The following is a 20019-nucleotide window of genomic DNA, read 5'->3' on the forward strand; positions in this document are numbered from 1 at the left end:
GCAAGGAGAAGGAGACGCAATAATTAAAAGTCAGACTGTGAGATAAATAAAATTCTACTGGAAATCGTTCTTTTCGGCAACCGAATTCAACTTCTCTTACATAATTTGTCTTAGAAAAAAAAATCCTTTAATCACATAAATTAAATTATTTGGTTTTATTTTTTTTTTGTTTACAATGAGCTGAGAATCGAACCCAAAATCTATAACATATTATTCAAACTTCTAACTACTAGATCAAACTTAGTGGTTTTAAAACGGTCCTACCATTAACAAACAAATGTTTTAATTGAGTGTATGTTTAATGTTATTGCTATTATATTATATTATATCCTTCCCACGAGAAGGAAAGAGAATATGTGAACAAATCAATGGTTAATGAGTTTTTGTACAATAGATTATTCAAAAGAATTTAAATTTAATTTTCAATAAAAACAATTTTTTATTAAATTTTATTTACTTCATTATGGAATTCTAAATTATCGGAACTCTGAGAAACAAATTGTTAATAAAAAAAACATAGAGATAGAATAGGTGAACATGTAACGGTGACCAAAAACAAGACACTTGTCATTGTGACAGAAAGGGGTGTATTGCATGTTATCTGTCACCGTATCTACAGTATTTTTTCCATTTATTTCTTGGCATTTATTTCTACTATTACCACATTAATTACACCTTAAGTTGAGTTTGAGTTTGTCACTCTTCCTTACAACCTTAAGTTGAGTTTATCACTTTTTATTTTTATTTTATATTACTCTTTCTTAAAACCTTGTTTGTGTTCTCTCTTTTTCTTTAGACAAATATTGCAAAGATGAGTAACACTACGACAAAGAGTATTAAGGAATGGTTCAAGTCATCTGAAGCTCTTATGAGCATGTTATTAGTGCAATTATTTGCCACTGGAATGCAACTATTGTCAAGGGTCATCTTAGTGCAAGGGACCTATGTATTTTCACTACTCGTCTATAGACACATAGTTGCTGCATTTTGCGTTGCTCCATTTGCATTATACTTTGAAAGGTAGACAATTTATTTCCAGCTTAATTCATTATCATTATTAATTTGATTGTTTCATTAATCTAGTAGTAGTTGTAGCACTTTTTCTTTCCATCGTTCTTCACAATTCCCTTGTTGTTTTCTGTATATATTTATATAACATGTGTTTGTTATCTCAAATTTTCATAACCTTTAGTTTTCATTTAGCATTTATTCTTTCTTAGGGCATGTTTGGATTAGCTTATTTTTGAGCTTATGCAAATAATTTATGCAATTTTTATGATGAAATAGCTTATAAAAATACAATTTTCACTAGTGTGAACTTATAAAATAGCATAAAACATAATTTATATTGCATAAGCTCAAAAATAAGCTAATCCAAACGGACACTTAGAATTGAGTATTGAGTTTAACTCATCCTTACAAAACTGGCCTATAAGGTGAGGATTGTCTCTACTTTATAAAGATATATTCAGGCCATCTCGCAACCGATGTGGGACTTCCACCCCCTCGTGCCCAATGCTATTGGGTTTGGGGCGTGATGGATGACCCGATCATAAATTGGTAGAAGACGGCCCAACGGAATAGTTATACCATCTTAGAGTATTAACCTAACTTATCCTTACAAAATCGGCTCCTAAGGTGAGAATTGTCCCTACCTTATAAACACATATTCAGACAATCTCGAAACCGATGGGGGACTTCTTAACATTTATAATTAAGGGTCGTACTGAATAGTTCCCCGAAGTGCTTGTTAAGCATTTATAAAAAGGAAATTAAAGATAAAATTAATATCATAAAGATATATTCGTATGTTTTTAAAGTATTAAATGCACAAATTTTAAGATAATTTTTTTTATTAGTATGTTTAATTAATGCTTCGGGACACTATTTAACATTTTCTTATAATTATTTATTGCAACTATTATTAAGAAATTAAGAAGTTAATGATTAAGGTATACCATATGATATGGGGTGATTTTGCATTGATTTATAATCTATTAATTATTATTGATTTTTGCTTTGATTTATGTAAATTTATAATAATAGTAAATAAAAATAACGATGTACAATATGCTTCTTTGATTCATTCTTCTTTATAAAAAGAACTGAAGGGAGTATTTTTTTTTTGTCCGGTAACTTGAGTCAGAAATCCGACTCTTTAATAATATCCCTAATACTCCATTCGGTCCTAAATATAAGAGAAAATCATATTTTTAGATACATTGAGAATCTAATGTATTTATCTATAATATAGACCAAATATATTATATTCTCAGTGAATCTAAAAAGTAGATATTCTCTTATATTTAAGACTAAGGAGAGTAACTATTAACTGAGCTATCATTTTTAAACATGTTATAATGATTATTAATTTCTTTTTGACAACAGTTATAATGATTATTATTAAATAAATGTAATGGGACAAAATGAGTACTACTATCTTAAATATAAATAAATGTATTTATTGGAAAAAAAATATAAATAAATGTATTTGATCCAAATGTTAGAGCAAATACATGTATTTTCTCCAAGGTGGTCCAAGTACATGATGCATAGAATCCATGTTGAAGATAGAGACGTTATCATTTGGAACCATATTTTCTAGGAAACAAATCAAATTGTTGACACACTAGCTAAATATAGTGTTTTTATTTTTATATTATTTGTACAATTTTTAATGTATTTCCAGAATATATGGCTATGCCTTTAATGGCAGACTAGACCAGCTGGTTTTCCTTGGGGCATTTAATCTAAGTCCTATGAAACAAGAGTAGTTAAAAGATTATTAACATTTACTCCATTTTTTTTTTATCTATAATGAGTTAGAGATCGAACTCAGAACTTAATACCTAAACCCCTCACCACTAGATCAAATTTAGTGGCTTAACATTTACTCCATTTGTTAGTAAAAAAAAAACATTTACTCCATTTGTTTATACTTCATTCAAATTTCAAACTCTCCAAAATACTACTTTAAATCATCAATTAATTGTAACTACTGCATTACCTTTTGTTGATTTATTTATATTTTGGGACGCTAATGCTTAATTAAGAACTATTGGATCAATTTGTTTATTGTGGTGATATGAAGTTTGTTGGTTCCGTATGGTTGCAGAGGACGGGAGAAGAAATTCAATTGGAAAGTTTGGTTTTTGCTTTTCCTCAATGGATTAGTGGGGTAAGCATAATATTTTTATTTTTTTTTTATAATAGTAAGCATAATAATATTCGTTGTTCTGTTTGTCATTTCTTCTATTTGCAAAAGTCACACAAGGAAGCAAGAACTTATAAGCAAGTTATTATAAGCTCAAAATCCGATTTTACCGAACAAGGTTTTTTTTTTTTAAAAATCAAAACAAAGTTTAAAATTAGCTTGTATGAATCAAAAAAACCTGTTTGGTAACCATCATTTCACCATGAACTTATAACTTATTTTACTAGCTTATATGGACCTCTTTGGTAACTATCATTTCATCATAAACTTATAAACTAGCTTACAACATACGACTAATAAGCTAGCTTATAGCAGATAAACTAACTTATAACGGATAAACTTGTTGATTGAGTTTGTAGTATTTGGTAAAATTAGTTGTTGAACTAGCTTATAAGTATGAAATGACATAAAAACAAAAAATTTAATTTATAATATTTAATTTTTTCATGTAGAATGATAGGGGTAAAATTGGAAGAAAATATGATAAGCTATAAGTATAACCTATAAGCTCAACTCAAAAGTTAATTGAAATAGCATATAAAAGATAAGCTAAGTAAACTAATTGAACTGCTGATTTTACCAAACACTTAAGTTAGTTTATCAGCTATAAACTATCATCCATTAGCTAGCTATAAGCTACAAGCTATCAGTTATAAGCTGTCATCAACTAACTTATCAGTTATCCACTAATTTTTCCAAAAAGAGCCTATATATTATAAGCAAATATTATAAATCATATATTTTTACCAAACAAGCTTATATTATTAGCCAGTTAGGGTCTGTTTGGTTCAACATAGGGGGAGGGGAGGTATTTTAATGAAGGGGAGGGGAGGTGAGGGGAGGGGAGGTGAAATTTGTACTTACACATATGTTTGGTTCAAAAGAAGGAAGGGGAGGGGAGGTGAGAGATTTTAATTAGATATATGTTTGGTTCAAGAGGAGGAGGGGAGAGATTTTAAAACTAATTTACTTTTTTATCCTTATAATTTTCATGTAGTCCGACAATTTTATAGCTACTTGGTGTGAATTAACCTATATATCCACAATATTTTCTCAATTTTTATGATTGATCTAACCCAAAAATAATATTTATAAGTTTAAATTACCTATAAATATATTTAAAATAATTTTTTGATAATTATTAAAAAAAACCTTGTACTGATACTAATATTGCACAAAAAAAAAGTAATATTTATTTATAAGTATAAAGATCTTGTAGTTGTACTAATACTAATATTGTAAAAAAAAAAAAAAAACTCTTGTATTATAAGTTATAACGTAACAAACTTAATGATATTTTAAAAAATATAATAGTGCATATAAATACTAATATGATGCGGGTACAAAGTAACAACGTTGATTCAAAAAATTATATGAACTTTACAAAATAACAATGTAATACAAAAAAAATTAGCACAACAGTTTATGAATATAAAAAGACATGCGTAACAATAAAAAAAAGTTTGAAAAAAAAATATTAGAACTAAAAAATGGATAATTTTGGCATTTTAAAATAATTATGAGGACAATTATGTCAAAATAATTAAAATGGTAATGATATATTTCTCCTTCCCTCCCCTCCCCTCCAAATCCCCCCAATTTTGGGGAAGCAAAAATTGGGATTTAGAGGTATTTTGCTCACCTCCTCTCACCTCCCCTCCCCTCCTAAAAATTGAACCAAACACAATTAATTAAAATATCCCCTCACCTCCCCTCCTCTCCCCTCCAAAACCCCCGAACCAAACAGACCCTTAGTTTGACGTGAAAAACTCAATAAAAATAATTTGAGTTGTTCAAAAAAATAAAAATCATTTGAAGAATATTATACTCACGAAAACAAAATAATTAAAAAGATTCAAAATAAAAAAGATTCATTTGAAGAATATTATACTCCTTTCGTCAATATTCATCCTAGATTATAAAAGAAAAATTCACACTTATTGAGAATGACTAAAATATAATGATTTTGGATTTTGGAGTACTCTAAAATTTAGTTGGATACCTGTACTTATATAGGAAAAATTAAATGTCATGTTATATTTTATATTGATTTTATTAAAATAAATTCAAATTTGAATACGAAATTTTTTTTTGGGTACAAATGAAAATTGTTTTTACATGCTCCCAAAATACTTATTTCAATGAAAATATAAAAAAGTAATTTATTTGGTACATTTAGAGTTTTGGTTGGGTCCGGTACATAGGGCAATATTATTTTTTTTTGGTTACAAGAGAGAAAAAAAGAGAAAGACAAAACAAAATGGACTACTCCCTAATAAAAATCACACCCCTAGCGTCAGCGTCAATAAGATTGAGCAACTCGGTAGGGGGAACTGTTAACAACACTAGAGGAGAATTCGCTGAAGCTCCCAATTTAGCCAAAAGGTCTGCACACTTGTTGCCTTCCCGAAGAGTATGGTCAATCACCACCCTCCAATCTCTTCTTAATAGTTGCCGAATTATGTGAACCTCATTTGCCAAACTGTGACAGTTTGAGACACCCTCCTTTATCAACTTGACAGTAAGCAGAGAGTCAGAGAAGCATACAACATCACGGAACCCCTTATTCCAGCATAACTCCAGACCATGTAACACTGCCATGATCTCAGCATAAAGGATGTTTGGCTGACTCGCGGTACCATAAAAACCCTCAAGAAATGCGCCGACATTATTACGAATCAGTCCACCGAAACCCGCAGTTTGCGGTGAGCCCAATAAACTCCCGTCAACATTAAGACCAATCGTCCCTTCAGCTGGACGAGACCAGGAAACCTGTCGAGGATGAATAGACGGGGTCGACTCCAGTAACTGCGTGGCAAAGGCAGAGGTGCAACAGGACAACAAGGAGTGAATTTTCGCCACACTCTCATGCACGTTGGATCTATGATTGTTAAAGAGAAAGTCATTCCGCGCACACCACACAACCCACATAATAATAAAGATGATACTCCCATGAGAAGAATAGATTCTTCTACTCCATGCGAAAGGGTCACCACCCTGTAAAAAGGAAAGAGTAGAATCCAAACCATAGGCTTTCCAAACACAAACGGCCTCAACACAATGGAACAGACAATGCTCAATTGTTTTATTGGGCTCACCGCAAACTGCGGGTTTCGGTGGACTGATTCGTAATAATGTCGGCGCATTTCTTGAGGGTTTTTATGGTACCGCGAGTCAGCCAAACATCCTTTATGCTGAGATCATGGCAGTGTTACATGGTCTGGAGTTATGCTGGAATAAGGGGTTCCGTGATGTTGTATGCTTCTCTGACTCTCTGCTTACTGTCAAGTTGATAAATGAGGGTGTCTCAAACTGTCACAGTTTGGCAAATGAGGTTCACATAATTCGGCAACTATTAAGAAGAGATTGGAGGGTAGTGATTGACCATACTCTTCGGGAAGGCAACAAGTGTGCAGACCTTTTGGCTAAATTGGGAGCTTCAGCGAATTCTCCTCTAGTGTTGTTAACAGTTCCCCCTACCGAGTTGCTCAATCTTATTGACGCTGACGCTAGGGGTGTGATTTTTATTAGGGAGTAGTCCCTTTTATTTTGTCTTTCTCTTTTTTTCTCTCTTGTAACAAAAAAAAAATATTGCCCTATGTACCGGACCCAACCAAAACTCTAAATGTACCAAATAAATTACTTTTTTATATTTTCATTGAAATAAGTATTTTGGGAGCATGTAAAAACAATTTTCATTTGTACCCAAAAAAAAATTTCATTGTTTATTGTTAGAAAAAAGAGGAGAATGAGTCAATAAGTACAATTTAAATTAAATTTCATGAGAATAAATAAAAATACTTCTTAAAAAAGATATGTTAATATTTTTTTCTTATAATTTGAGTTAGAGGGAGTTCAAATTGCACAATCTTCGTTCCAAAACATAAGCAAAAATTGGTCAATAAACATGAATGTATTTGGTCTAAATTTTGAACTAAATACATCAAGTTTATTTGACTCATTTTTGTTTATATTTTGGGACGGAGAGAGTAAATAATAAATAAATAGATAACTTTTTTTATAAGCAAAGTAAGTTTCATATATAGTGGGTCGTGGGTGGGTTCTGCTCCATCGTAAACCAAAATTATATACTCAATACAAGAGTGGTATTGTGATCCACGTCTCTTCGTCTATTTGTATTATTCAAAATTATAGTTGCATATAGTTCAAATCTTTCACCAAAATATACTTAAAATTATGTGTTATGAATCATGGAATTGAAGGGATAAAAATCATATATGTCGGCAAGATAGAGTGTATAAGAGTATTTACAAGGAAGATACTCATAGAAATTCATATTGAATGAATATAGATTGATAAAAGAATGAGTAAAATGTACAATGAAATAGCTTATTTATAGGACTATTTGGAGTAACTAACCCCTTAACTAGCTTTCTAACCACCTAACCAACTTAGTAACCTATCAACTAACTCTTATTGATTAACTAAAGAGCTATATTCTTAACGGCCTCCAACAAACTCAACATTGGAAAATTTGCCAATTTGAGTTTGGATTACAATTATTATCAAAGTTTGTTGTGTGAAAAATAAGATCTAAAATTGCATTGCTGCAAACATCATGATGATGTCCAACACAAGCCACCAACTAGTTCAACAAACTTCAAATCCAAAACGCAGGTCTTTTAGCAAAACTCACACAAGGCTTCAACAAAATGGCTATATCACAAGTGTTTGTTTGAATCCACTTCAGCAAGACAAGGTTTTGTAAGAATCTCTGTCATTAGTGTATTACCACCAATGCTGCAAACATATAATTCAGCAAGTGCTTCTTCATAAAGCTGATCTCCAATGAAGGTGCTTTGTTTGAATTTGCACCAAACCTTCACAAAGCATGATAGGAACATACCAAGAAACCATAAGCCTCAAAAATCAAACCTTCACAACTAGCCACACATCATGTTCTAGATTATGCAGCAAGTGACCTTCCAAATTTTGCAACAAGTGAACTTAGAAACAAAAGCCAAGGATCCAATGATAATTGCACACTGAAGTTTGAACTATTACAATTGATAATCCAAGAAGGTCCATTGAACTGAACTCCCTCCTTCAAACTCAACATTGGAAAATTTACCAATTTGAGTTTGAATTACAAAATCACCAAATTTTGGTGTCCACCAAAAGATGAATCAATTACTAATGAAAGCAACTGCTGAGAGATAATGCAGCCAACTGTTAAGCAACTGTTGCAATGGACCAAGAATCCAAAGAACTCCAACATATGAGTTTCCATAGACCATAATAGTAATGCAGGAAACCCAAAAAGGAACCACACCAAACAGAAACAATGAGCTTCTCTAAGATGAAACTTGGATTCATTGCTAAATAGTGCCTCAAATATTTCTTCAAATCCAAGCAACTTCCAAATACCAAAGCACAATGAGATGAAAACTGAAAGAACGTTGCCTCCAGGATTAAAAACAAAGTGCGATGATTTGAAAGAATGATAGCGCATCGATAACATCATTGCAAGGAAAAATACATTCGACGTAAACAGAGAAGATGGAAACAAATTTGTTCCGCCGGGATCAAAAACTATGATGCATAGGTCACGATGATAAGAAAAGAAAGTGATGTTCTCCGACGAAGTTTTTAGATAATAGGGTCAAAATAGAATTCAGAATATTGAAGTACTACACAATTACCTTTTAATTCTTACACACTCTCACATGTAATTTAAGTATATAATATGAAGGAATAATATTTTTCACACTATATTTTACATCATAGTGTCTCAAATAGAATTATCTTTAGTTGAAAAAATTTATGTAGTACTCTAATGGGTAACATAAAATTAGAAATATTTTTGAACATAGTACAACACAAATGATGGATATAGATACTTGGACAACTATATTTTGTTCGAGATTCGACTCCTAATTGATGCACACGTATACTACTTCTGTCATTGTTATAATCAATCACAAATAATGTGATGCATGTTTTTTAAAATTAATTAAAATTAAAGTAACCATTTGATAATTACTAACATGGTATATAATTTAGAAATTACAAAAATCAAATGAATTTTACATCAGTTTCTAACAAAGTTATAAAAATCATATGACAGGATGACAATGGCTCTAGGATTCTTCTATTATGGTCTTCGTGACACATCGGCTACATATTCTGTAAACTTTCTAAACATGGTTCCTATTTTCACATTCATGACCTCTATCATATGCAGGTATCTAAATTAAATAAAAAATTTAGCAAATATAGATATATAAACAAAATAATTTTTCATATACTAAATTTAGCAACATATTACTTTTTGAATTACTGCAGAATGGAGTATCTAAGGTTTGGAACATGGGGTGGCAAAGCTAAGTGTATTGGAGCACTTCTCTGTGTTGGTGGAGCCTTAGTAACCGGTTTGTATAAAGGAAAAGAATTTTATATCTCTCATCATCATGCTCACCATTCTGCTCAGACAAATGTTGTTGCAGCACATAAAATCAACATGTTTCGTGGCACTTTCTTTTTGATTGCATCATGCTTCTCTTACACAGCTTGGTTTATTCTGCAAGTATGTCTTCCCCCATTTTTCATATATATGTTTGTGATCTTTTTTTATTGATCTTAGCCTAATTCTTTTTATTAGGAAAATAACCACTGATATTTTTTAAATGAATATATATATATATATATATATATATATATATATATATATATATATATATATATATATATATATATATATATATATATATATATATATATATTTAAGAACGCTTGAATAAGATGATTCAGGTTTTTCTTTTCGAATTTAATAGGCAAAGTTGATGACTCTATTTCCATTGAGGTATTGGGGAACAATGCTATCATGCATTATGGCAGCACTTCAGGCGGCAGTAATAGGCGTATGCATAGATTCCAGCAAACAAGTTTGGAGATTAGAGTGGAATCTACAGCTTATTACTATAATCTACTCGGTAAGATTTTAATTATGGCTTACTATCTCTTGACTTAAAAGAATGGATTTATTTGACATACACGATTTGGTGTTAGGAGTTTTTACGCGTCATTTGATGATAACCATCAGAAAATTAAAAATGTTTATAACTTTTAACATAATCACTTATAATTAGATTTTTGCATTTATAACTGCTATTTTCGAGCTATATTTCTATTCAACATAAAACTCTTATGTAGGGAGCATTGGCTACTGCGGCTACATTCTGTTTACTATCGATGGCAATTACACTTAAGGGACCTACTTACCCTCCAATGTTTAATCCACTAGCTCTAATTTTTGTTGCCATATCAGAAGCACTCGTACTTGGTGAACCACTAAAAGTTGGAACGTATGATTTCTATTCCTTTTTCCCATTAATTATAACTATTTTCATTTTTATTTCTATGGTGATTTCTATTTATTATTGTATAGTGATTAGAAATTCCACTCTTAAAGTTGATAAGTGAGATGATAGGGGTTCGAACCACCGTCCCTAACATATACTCCCTCCGGTCCTTATTATAAGGAACAGTTTGAATTTTTTTTTTAGTCCTTTATATAAGGAACACTCCTTAAATCTATGTTTTATTAAATAAGTAATTCCTTTTATACCCTTATTGAATTGATTTGTATACTCCAATATAACCTATTCCAATGCTTAGCATTAATTACACACACATTTCCTATACAAAAAAATTGGAGGCAAATTTTAGTAAATAAAGAGTCACGTAAATGGTCTACCACCATTCAATCTATATATTCATGTATGAGTTACATTGAAATTAAGAATAGTGGTTTAGTATATTAATACTTACAAGAGACAACAATCAATTAAGACCAAGGTTATTTTTGGAATTAAACATAACATTTTAGAATTTTTAATAAAAAAAATAGGTCTCCTTGGTCTGTGTGTTTTTGTCAAACTGTTCCTTATAATAAGGACCGGAGGGAGTATAATACAATGTCTCTGCCAACTGAGCTAAGCGGGGATCGAACTATGATATTTCCTATCAAGTCTAGTGTTAATCACCACTGGACCAACTAACTATTAATATTTTATTTGAATGTGTCTAAATAATTATAAAGGTAGAGGGAAAATTAAATTCAAAGTTTATTGGATAATCAAAACTAGAAAAATCATTAATTTAAAAATGGTATATTTGCAGGTTGGTGGGCATGGTTTTGATCATATTGGGGTTGTATTTCTTTTTATGGGGTAAAAAGAATGAGATACCACGTTTGCCTCAAACAAATGTAGCAGCTGGTGAATTATCAACAAGCATAACAACTGATGATTCTTTTCAGGCTCAATCAACTGATGTGATAACACCAAGTTCTTTACCTAATAAAACTGTACATCTTGAAATTGAAAAAAGCTGATTATTATTAATTAAGAAGGTAGTTAAAAATTATGTTCCACTAATCTCTATATAGTTAGTTTTATCCTCCTTTATAAAGAGGGCAACAATATGTTCTAGCAGGATATTTGGCTTATGTACTCATTAGGTTTATTCTTTTAATAAATAAATGAGAATTGCTCTTTTTATATGATGAAAAGTATCGGGTGGGATGAGTAGTTCAACTGGTTAAGCTAATTGAGCTAAGGGTTAAGAAGTTGAAGTTCTAGGGTTCAAGTCCTCGCTAGGAGAAAACTAACATAACATTGTAATATATACTAACAATTGTTAGAATGTTTTCTAATATTGTGTGGGCTGCAATCAATTGTGGATTTTGGTTTTAAAAAAACGGATTGATGTTATTTTGATCCATTTATGATGCTTAAGCCCGATAATTATGATAAGTAATAATGGGCTTGAACACTAATTCTGATTTGTGTAGAAACAAAATGTAAGGCCTAACTTCTAGTGTACATGATGGGTAGTATGGCTAGGGTTGTTATCTTATAAATAGATAGGCTAGGTCCCCTTTGCCATCACGACGTCATCACAGCCGCCACGCTGAAAAATAAGCTTGTATGAGGTTTGCCCCATTGAGAACCTCAGAAACTGTAACATGTGATCATGCAAAGGAATACCTTGTCTAACATATCGGTGATTCCGATATCGGCTCTTCGGTAAACACAATTGTTCATTATCAAGTAAGTGTGTTCTAATCTCAAATAATATGTCGATATCTAATCGTTAATTCTTACAACAATTTGTCATTCAAAAATAAAAATGGAAAGTATCAAACACCATTTCCTAAAAAAAAAGAAAAGGAAGTAGTATCAAACACCATATATCGGCTACATTGTTAGAAATAATAATGTAATTCTTGTACAATTAATTAATTATAGGCAAATGTTTCTAACAGACCAATTAATTTCTAATATCTTCCATACTCATAATCGACTTGCGAATCCATTTGCAAATTCAATTTCTAGTTCGAGATCAATAATTTTAGGTTTTTTACTAAAATATATTCATAAGCAAATTAATATTTACTGTGATTAATTTTTTTTTTCCGGATGGTCTGGTTGTGACAATAACATACAATAGAAAATTATAAGGATGATTAAGTTCACATCCATTCTAAATAAGATGAAAGACAATTCTAAGTAAGAAGCATTGCAATGTTTGTAAATCCCTTTTGTCACTTAAATTTCAAACCATAAAGAATGGCCTAAAGTTCCAAAAGAAAAATCCTATTAGATTCAAGGAAGAAGTGAGACGCAAACACATTCTAATTTAGAAGTTGATCGAATAAGAATTTAAAGGTGAAGTTTAAGATTCCAGGTTTATTTTCTTTCATATTGTAACATTTTAATATTTTTATATATTTTATAAAAAAATTAAATATATTTTTTAGTAATTTTTTAATTTATTATTTATACAACAACCTATTTCTTTCATATTGAAGCACCTTTCTTCTAAGTAAATTATTATAACCAAAAATGTACCCAATTTTTTTTATTATAATCTAAAATATAATTATTTTATTTATAGGCAACCTATATATGAGATTTTAAGGAATTTTATTCTACTCATCTATTTATTTTAATCAATTCTATTATATTCTATTTATATAATTTTAACCAATTTGATGTGACGATGATAAAATAACTATAAGCTTAATTATTAAATATTTTGATTTGATTTTATTAATTAATTATTTGTTTAGTTATTTTTTTTATATATATATTGATTAGTTATTTTTATATTTATTATTTGGCGAATTATTTTATTTTAAGCATATTACCTTGCCTTACTAGCTTTCTCTCGTGGTATGTGCAAAGACACATGCTAAGTTGAGTTAATTTTATCTAAAATTTTCATGTGGTACCCTGCTAAGTTGTCACGTATGCAAATTTCTTAGCCACGTTGATGATTTAAATAGAAATTTGACTAAAATGACTAACTTGAAAATTTTTAAATGTAAGGGACTAAATTGAAATCTAAAATAAACGTAAAGGACCAAATATGCAATTAAGACAATTTCTTTGAATTTTTTTTTTCATTGATAATCTTATTTTTAAAAATATTTTTTTCATTGAAGTTATAAACAAATCTAGAAATCTAGAAAATATATGAAGATATAAGATGACGAGTTGAAAACCTCAGCCTAACCCGTCAAAACTGGCGGGTCAAACGGGCCAAGCCCGTTTTGCCACTCCTAATGTTGACATAAAAAATAAAAAATAAAAGACCACTTTTGACATAATGGAAATTACACAATGTAAATTTAATAGGTAATTATCACTTATCAAAATAAATAAAAGAACATAAATACAACCAATATTGCAACATTTCCTAAAAAAAATAATATTTGCAAAATAAAAAAAAAGAATTAAGTCGTTGGAATGATTAGTGTATGAATTTGTTAAGAAGTTCCATGGTCTGGACAATGATTTATAAGTAAGAGGCAATTCTCACCTTACAAGCTGGTTATTACAAAAAAAAAAAAACATGTATAAACAGAGGGCGAAGTCTACTGTGCAAGAGTAAGTTAAGTCTTGCACCGTGCAAGACTTGTTATGTCCATTGGATCAAATTAACCTATAACATTGTTACATGTACCGTAGTATCATATTATTTAGTTTTTTATTCAATTTTTTATTAATTAGTTAAAGAATTAATTTTTAGTTCTCTCTCCTCTGTCACTTGAAAAGTTCATCTCTTCGTTGTTATCCTTTTGCTCAAAAAAAACATTCGTGAATCTTGATATTCCTTGTTGATCTGGAGGCATATGTTGGTGAGGTGTTGTGTTGCAATCGGAGATGAGAGAGAGAGAGAGAGAGAGAGAGAGAGAGAGAGAGAGAGAGAGAGAGAGAGAGAGAGAGAGAGAGAGAGAGAGAGAGAGAGAGAGAGAGAGAGAGAGAGAGAGAGAGAGAGAGACTTTTTGAGAGAGGTGTGGACGTTTGGTTAATTGGATGAGAGAGGGGAAAGAAAATAATTGGATGAGAGAAAAACTAAAAATATTAGAAATTATGTGGTATTGAGGTCGCAAGATGGTATGATAGATCTTGATGCATCTAACGGATAAAATAATGTCTTTCATGGTGCAAGATTTAAGTCACTCTTACACATTAGACAAAGCCTAAACAGAGACGTACATGATCTCTTCCTTTATATTGTACACCCACACAATTTTCATGTACATACATATGTGTTTGATCGGTTACAAATGAGCTTATGCGCATGCGCTCCAACATAATGCATGTATTCTCACTACAACAAATGAAGGCCTTTAATAGCGCTTGTTTTGGCTTTTAATAGCGCTTTAAAGTGCTATTACTGATACCGCTATTATAAGTCCGCTGCCTATAATAGCGTTTTTAAAGAGCTATCAAATATCAACATTTAATAGCGCTTCAGGAAAAAACCGCTGTCGTATGTAAACTGGCATGACCATTAGGGCCTATAGAAACAGGTGTTTTATAGCGTTTTATGCTGAAAACGCTATGATATGTCAACCTTTAATAGCGCCCGTGCCTAAAAACGCTATGATATGTCAACCTTTAATAGCGCCCGTGCCTAAAAACGCTATGATAAGTCCTTGTATTTTTTTTTACCGTAATTTGTAATTTTATTTTATACTTTCAAAATATATAATATTATTAATTATTAATTTTCTAAAAACTAGTGCTGTTCCATTATACATACTCTATAATATAAACAAAAGCTCTTGAAATACATTAATTCATTTCATAAACAAAATTGATCCGAGTACAAGACAAATCTGAGAACACAACCAACATATCGAGAACACTACTTTGACCCCCCACTAATTAACAATCTACCCCAAAATTAGAAAAAGCACCCCAATAACACATGTCTAGTAGTGTAACTCGAATAAACAAACCAACATTCCACAAACACCTACCAAACCTATGATGTATATCAATAGACTACAAAAGAGCAGGGAACAAGAAACACTACAGAAGCATCAGTCCACAGTTCCAAGCGTGATAGCAAGCTAACTTCAAGCACATAACACAAATAGTTCAGGGAGAATACCGAACATCTGTACTGAAAAAAGCAGAAAACTAGTAATGAATAATGGAAGTATCTCTAGCTGGTTGTGCATTGGATCAAGATCATTCTCTTAAATTATGCTTATAATCCCATAATGCAAAGTATGTCTCGTTCTCATTAGCTAAAAGAGAGCTCTTTCAACTAGAAGTGTCTCCAGCTCAGTTCCAAAAAAAAAAAAAGAAGTGTCTCCAGCTAATGTTGCATCTGAGATCACAAATTTAGTTGTAAGGGCTAAAAATTTCAAATAGCAACCACAATAGTTAGATACTTAATACTACAAAAACACCCCACATTATAACATGATAATTTTGGCACTAATAAATTTTGTAGAAGATTGTAGTAATATATTTTGTTAAATAGACCACTCTTAGTAGAAGATTGTGACTACAAATAATGTGAGAATTATATTAAGGAATGCAAAGATAATTAATAGTTTAAAATTCAAATTTGAGTCACAATGTCACATACATAAAAAGAGGAGCTAATTCTTCCATGGATATTTCTACAATCGAATATGGTAAGCTTTCCTAACTTTACTATATAAGAAACCTAACTATGGTAAGTGAGCTGAGAAAGGGACATAACATGAGGAATATTGCGTGTGAAATAGTAGTACAAACCTCAAATTCTTGCTATTAAGACTCAAGGACACCAATATTATTGAGTAATTCAATTGGGACTTCCTGACCTCCTTTCTTAAAAGAGTATGAGCCTGCATCAGATTTGCAAAATCTAGATTACAACAAAAGATTCTAAAACTTGAACCATGAAGTGTTTTCTTAAATTTCAAAAGGATAATATTTGCTAACCATAAAAGACCAGGAAATGGTAAGTTTTTAGCCCCTTACAATTTTGAATGCATCCAGTGCAGCTGTTGCATCAAACATAATGAACGATTCTCCAAGTTCAAGAAATGTATGTCATATAGAGAGAAATAAGTTCTAGCTCCAACTTAAAATGAGAGAAAGAGAAACAAAAATAACAGGATCATCAAGACATGTGTATGTCTAGTTCAAATATCAAGTAGCTAAAAGATTAGCCAATACACATTTAGTCCCTGTGCTTCAACAAACCCCTTATGTAAGATTGGACTTAACCTCTTAGAATATAAAAGAAATGGAATGGGAATATTAGTACATGAATGAAAAGAAACATGTTATAGCATATTTGTTTCAAAAACTGTACAAAAAGTGTAGGTAAACGGATCAAATGTTATTTTGTGTCTTTTTACAATGGTTTATACATTATGTAATGTAGCATGTACATTTTTTATTAAAGGCATGTCTAGTGTATGACATGTCGCTGTTTGACACCGACATATATAGTTACATTCAATCACTTTTGTTTTCTCAAATTGTTACTAATATTGTTAGCATCATGTCCTGTGTTTATGTCGTTGCTTCATTAGAACGAGCAGTGGAGAACAATGATCATTATATAGAATTGTAGAACAGAATTAAAAGACTTCATGTGACAATTTGTTCCGGCCAGTAATTTTTTTTTGTAGTGCCTAAAGAAGACATAAGATTAGGCTTCAAACTTCCAAACTGCACTCTGTCATAGTCACTATGCCCTTGGTTTTGCATCAATCCATTCTTTCAGAAACCCTTAAAATATCTGATAATAAGGTAATACTGAATATAAGAACATACTTAAAGTAGAAGAATTTAAAAAAATAAAAATTATTAAATATGATTTAAAGGGTACTGCAAGCACATGAATTTATCAAGAGATAAGTAACTTCACTTTTGTCAAATATATATAGGAGACTATTCCCTTTTTTCATAATAATAACTAGATTTTAGTTCATTTTAAAGGAGATAATAATCTTCAGAACATTAGAAAAATGAGATAATGAAATACCAGTAGATAACTAACTTCACAAGTGTAGTAAATTTAGACTCTCCGATAACATTTGAATATTCTAGCAGGGACAATTGTTTCTTGACTATGTCACACACATTTTGCACATTTTCGGATTTAGCCTGCACAAAAGTCCATTCTTGCCCTATATCATCTTAAATGTTACAAATGTTAAAGATCAGGTCACATTAAACTGCCAAGTATAATTATTATGAGAATAAGACACCATTAAATAACTCTAACACAAAAGAAAAGCTGCAATGGTTAACAACAAAATAGCAGATTTCATGATTTCATAATGGAGATAGCTTAGATATCAAATGTTGTAAGTAATATTTAGCATCTTCACTAAAAACAGGAGCCTACAAGCTCTATAATCCCTATTCCATTCTCACCTATAAATCAAAAACAATAGAAGGAACCAACAAACATCTACCACACTAAGAATATATAGTTTCTTAATTAAGCTGATAGTAGTACTAGAGAATAAGGGGTACTGCTTTGCCTGTAGCTTGACCATTCTCTTATACTCTGTTGTATCCTGGATAAATAGATGATATAGCCTTCTAATTTAAATCAATTTTGCAAATTCAATTTTTTCAAACTTTTATAATGTGAGCTATAATGCAACATATACTGTAACTTATCCCTAAGCATACCTTAATGACGACAGTTTGAGTTGTGAGAGCATGGCGACGGACAGCGATGAACGGTGACGAACGAGTACAACTTCTGACAGTGAAAGTAGTGGGTAATTGGATTAAGGTTCTTGGAGAGAAGAGATTTATGGGTTATGGGTTAGGGTTCACAGTGGTTTCTGGGTTCTTGGATATTAGCTAGGATTGACAATAGTGTGAGAAGGATATCTACTGCACGAAACAATTGTAATTGGAGAAGAGGAACGATTGCTCTAACTTCGAGTTCCGTTTGCTGTGAGTTTGATTATAGAGGAACGATTTCTCTAAGTTCGATTCCTTTGGGTTTGAAGCTAGAAGATGATCGATTTCAATTCTAGGGTTTGAGTTCAATGTTTGCTGGGAATTGTTTGAAGAAGCTAGAAGAAGATTGATTTCATTTCTAGGGTTTGAGTTCAACCTTTGCTGGGAAGTGGTTTTGAAATTGCAAGTGAGAAGTGTGTGAAATTTTCTCTGTTTTTATTCATTTATTTTTACTTTTATTATTATAAGCAGGTCAAAGGTTCGATACCCGCCCACCACAGGTTTTTATTTATTAATTTCCTTTACTATAGCGGTTTTGTAAAAAGTGTTATTATAGGCTATAAGCTTTAATAGCGTAATTTCAAAAGCGCTACTATAGAGTTCCGCCTTTGAGGTTTTAATAGCGGTTTGCAGCAAAGAGCTATTATAGTGTACTTTGGTTCAAGGCTTTAATAACGCTTTTTGTAAAAGCGCTATCATAAGGGCTCCGGATTAAGTTTTAATAGCGTTTTTTAATAAAGCGCTATTAAATGGACGCTATTAAAACTCATTTTTGTAGTAGTGTCTCAAGGTATAATTTTATTTTAATTAATTAATAATACTAATCCTAAATTTCTTTCATTTTTATAAATACTTGATGTATGATCATTTTACATTTCGAGAAATTAAGAATCAACATGTATTTACCGATTATTCTATTGATGATTCTTTTGTTGTTGTTACAAGTACAGATTGATTAATCAATAGTTGATTCTTCAAGCAATTAGTGTTTGAAAAATTGGGATTCATCACTTCAAGATCTTGAGAATTTTCAAGTTGAATAATGCTAGCAACACACTCTTTAATAAACACACTCCAACACACTCTCTTTTATCGGATGAAATTCACATGGGTCCCATAAAAAATATGGACCCAGATAATGTGTTAGAATGTGTGTTGCTAGCACTCCTCTTTTGAAGTTACCCAATTCTAATTTTGGATAAAGAGGTTAGTACCTATCTTCTCCATTGATGATATATATATATATATATATATATATATATATATATATAGAGGATGTATATTATGAGAATGGTAAAGATATATGAGAATGTGAGAATGAATAATAGTCATTAGATTAAAAAAGAACGGTTGAGATTAAATTAAGTGAGTTATGTGTCAAATGAACCCAACCTCACGTGAATATCACAAAACCTTTTGTATACCCATCTTGTTTCTAGGATTCGCTTCTTCTCCATCGTTTGTCTTCTTCTACTTTCTTGCGTCCCTATGCTCCTCCTCCTTCCACCGTCTCTCTATTTACGGCGGGCAACCGCCGCCCTCTTTTCTTTTGGATTGCAATTTTACTATAGTTTCTCGACTTCTTCTTGAGATTTGGGGATTTTGTGTTGAATGTTTAAAAAAATCTATTTGTCTTCTATCTTCAAGAACCCAACCTGATTGTGGGGTTTCAACCAATAAAATTGATTTATCGTGCCCTCTTGTTTGTTGATCAATCCAATTTTATGTTGAGGATTTTTTAATAGTTTGGATCTGTATAAGATTATAAATAAC

General features: G+C 31.1%; 1 protein-coding gene across 1 annotated transcript; it reads left to right on the plus strand.

The window, feature by feature from the left end:
- The first annotated feature begins 811 nt into the window (after nucleotides 1-811).
- On the plus strand, nucleotides 812-11570 carry LOC123881694 (WAT1-related protein At1g43650-like). The gene is made up of 7 exons (XM_045930417.1): nucleotides 812-1020; nucleotides 3116-3178; nucleotides 9303-9419; nucleotides 9521-9761; nucleotides 10009-10167; nucleotides 10388-10539; nucleotides 11357-11570. Exons 1-7 carry the CDS (start codon nucleotides 812-814, stop codon nucleotides 11568-11570), a joined length of 1155 nt encoding a protein of 384 aa, XP_045786373.1.
- The last annotated feature ends 8449 nt before the right edge of the window (nucleotides 11571-20019 follow it).

This window comes from Trifolium pratense, linkage group LG4, assembly GCF_020283565.1.
Source record: "Trifolium pratense cultivar HEN17-A07 linkage group LG4, ARS_RC_1.1, whole genome shotgun sequence".
Taxonomy (NCBI): Eukaryota; Viridiplantae; Streptophyta; class Magnoliopsida; order Fabales; family Fabaceae; genus Trifolium; species Trifolium pratense.